Source organism: Poecilia reticulata, unplaced genomic scaffold (assembly GCF_000633615.1).
Source record: "Poecilia reticulata strain Guanapo unplaced genomic scaffold, Guppy_female_1.0+MT scaffold_257, whole genome shotgun sequence".
Lineage (NCBI taxonomy): Eukaryota > Metazoa > Chordata > Actinopteri > Cyprinodontiformes > Poeciliidae > Poecilia > Poecilia reticulata.
In genome coordinates, this window is record NW_007615041.1 from 37,084 (window position 1) to 39,782 (window position 2,699).

General features: G+C 47.3%; 1 protein-coding gene across 3 annotated transcripts in view; it reads left to right on the forward strand.

The window, feature by feature from the left end:
* The first annotated feature begins 33 nt into the window (after positions 1 to 33).
* LOC103460557 (bile salt-activated lipase-like) overlaps positions 34 to 2,699 on the forward strand; it is a 13,252-nt gene continuing 10,586 nt past the window's right edge. Inside the window, exons 1-2 of one of the 3 annotated variants that reach the window (XM_017303391.1) lie at positions 34 to 1,707; positions 2,070 to 2,273. In XM_017303391.1, the coding sequence (XP_017158880.1) occupies positions 2,217 to 2,273 (57 nt within the window). In that variant the 5' untranslated portion in view covers positions 34 to 1,707; positions 2,070 to 2,216. Of the gene's footprint in view, positions 2,274 to 2,699 lie in introns of all 3 variants that reach the window. The other 2 variants (XM_017303392.1, XM_008402782.2) reach the window with 2 other exon arrangements.

Consider the following 2,699-nt stretch of genomic DNA (forward strand, 5'->3'; position numbering starts at 1 on the left):
GGGAGGAGGTTCTGGTCAGGGAGGAGGTTCTGGTCTGGTTCAGGAGGTTCTGGTCAGGGAGGAGGTTTTGGTCGGGTTCAGGAGGTTCTGTTCGGGTTGAGGAGGTTCTGGTCAGGGAGGAGGTTCTGGTTGGGTGCAGGAGTCTCTGGTCAGGTTCTGGTCGGGTCCAGAACCAGCTGGAAACTCTCTGCTGTTCAATAATTTAATAGAATAAAACCAGAACTTTCTTGGTTTATTCTGATACAAACTGATGTTTTACAGTGAACCTCGTGACCTTTGACCTCTTTAAAGGGCTACAGTCCATATAAACTACGGAGTTAAGGCCCGCCATCATGGTCCGGTTTTAAAACCGGCTTGTTAGACGACCGTCTTCTTTATTTTATTTGTTTTTAGCTGCTTCGCGCAGCACTCAGATTTTTATTAATGAAAATGCGTCAGAAATTAAATATGATGCTGACAGTCGCTGTGACTAAAATGCAGAATATCAACAATTGTTTTCTGAAAGTTTCCTGATTATTTTCTAAAATCTTCCAAATGAAGGATTAAAAGAAAGATTTCAGATCCGAACGGCTTCAGAACCGAGCCCAGAACCTTTAACTGTCTGGACCGGACCAGCCTATTTAAAGGCTCCACATGACCTCCAGGATAAACCCAGAGGTCACGTTTCACTTCCGGGTCACAGCGCAGGAACGTTCACCGCTTATTTAAACTAAATCCGTTAAAACTTCATTTATGTGACAAATTCAACTCATTTCTTCCAGTTAACCAGTTAAGAGAACAGAAGCAAACTTCCGAGTGGCCTCTGACGTCAGCGCCGTTATTTATACTGTGTGACGTCACTCAGCGGCTTAAAAACACCAGGAAGCTAAGAGCTAAGCTAACAGGCTCGGAGCAGGCTGCCAGCGGAGCGAACAGAACCGTACTGAGGTCCGGCAGCGGCCGCGTGCCGCCTGGTGAGCAGCGATCAGAACCGGTTCCGGTTCCGGACCGGTCGAACCCCCCAAAGCCCGGTTCAGAAGCTTCGGTACCTTCAGACCTGTTGAGCCCAGCTGACAGCGGACACGTCCAGTGACAGCAAGCCCCGCCCACCGCTGCAAGCTGGCACCTGCGGCTGCCAATCAGAGTCCAGAGTCGTTCAGGGACGCTGGCGGCGGTGGGAAAAATGAGTTTCTCCAGATCAACAGGAAAACGAACGGTCTCTGTCGGACATGAAGCGTTCAGGAACACGAGCAGCGGTGGGGAAAATGAAAACCAGCGATCCTGCTCAGCAGCAGAAGCGTATGGTTTATCTGAGGAGACGTTGATGGCCACCAGGATTATTTAAATCTGAGTGTTTCTCGGCAGAAGCTGCTGATGATGCAGAAAATAACTTTTCTTCGCTTTTGCACTCAGTTACTTTTCACCCATTTCCAGTCCTTGAATGAGGCGGAGGCAGTAAGCAGAGCTTTAATAAAACCAGCAGGATCTGTGGTCCGACCCATGTTACAGGTCACTGCGGTGACCTCTGACCTCTACTGATTCAGATGGACAGAAACAAGAGACGTAACATTAGAAAGCAGAAGTTTTTGTTTTCTGCTGAACCAGCAGATACTGGTGCTGCCTTCAGGTGGTCCTGTAAACAGCAGCTGTGTGTTTTCCCAGCCGATAGCAGCCGGGTTGTTCTGTTCGGTTAATGATCCATCCGACCTTCAGAACCAGTGTGTGTGTGTGAGTGCACACACACACACACACACACACACTGATGCAACATTCATTAAATTTTATCCTGGGAAAGAATTTAATTCAATTTTGTTTTATTCTCCATTTTAATTATGTTTATATGCGTCTGTTTTTAATTTTTTATTTATTCTTCACTCATTGTTACTTTTTACTTCACTTTTGCAAAAATTGATCAACAAATCTTTTCTCGGTTCTCATTTTTAGTCGTGGACAAAAAGGGCCAAGTTAATTCCTTCATCAGTAAAAATAATAATATTTTAGTTGTCAGCCGGCAGCAGCTGGGCTGGAGGTTTTTCCAGGGGATTCTTCCCTCGTGGCGCAGACCTTTTTCCGTGTTCTTGATTTTCCAGGTACAGCTCAGTGCCTTGGTTCTGGGAGACGCATGAGGTCACATCATGAGGGGTCATCCGGTGTGGCGGCGTCGTGTTTCTGAGCTGACCTGAACGCCCCACCAGGTGATATAAAGCAGGAGGTTCTGCAGGAGGAAGACGCACATCATGATGATCCACCTGGTTCTGTTCGGCCTGGTCCTGCGGTCCGCTGCAGCTGCGAAGGTTGGTTTGCTTCACTCTGACTCCTTCCTCTGATCAGCAGCTCAGACGGGAGAAACACGACTTCACCTGAACGTTCATTGTGTGTGTGTGTGTGTGTGTGTGTGTGTGTGTGTGTGTGTGTGGAAACAAGAGAAAATAGCAAAACCAGAGAAAACCTTCAGATTCTTTCTGCTTTATTTCTCCTTTTTCTGGTTCTGGTCCACTTCAGCCTATCCCAGAACCCACCTCTACATGGGCCAACATCTTCACTCAGTCGTTCCTCAGCATCACACCGCCCACACCCTGCTTTAAACTAGAAAATAAGATTTAAGCAGTTTGCATAAGACTCCTGACTGAACTCTGTGTGTGTGTCTGATTGTGTGTGTGTGTCTGCGTATGTGTGTGTGTGCGTCTGACTGTGTGTGTGTGTCTGACTGTGTGTGTCTG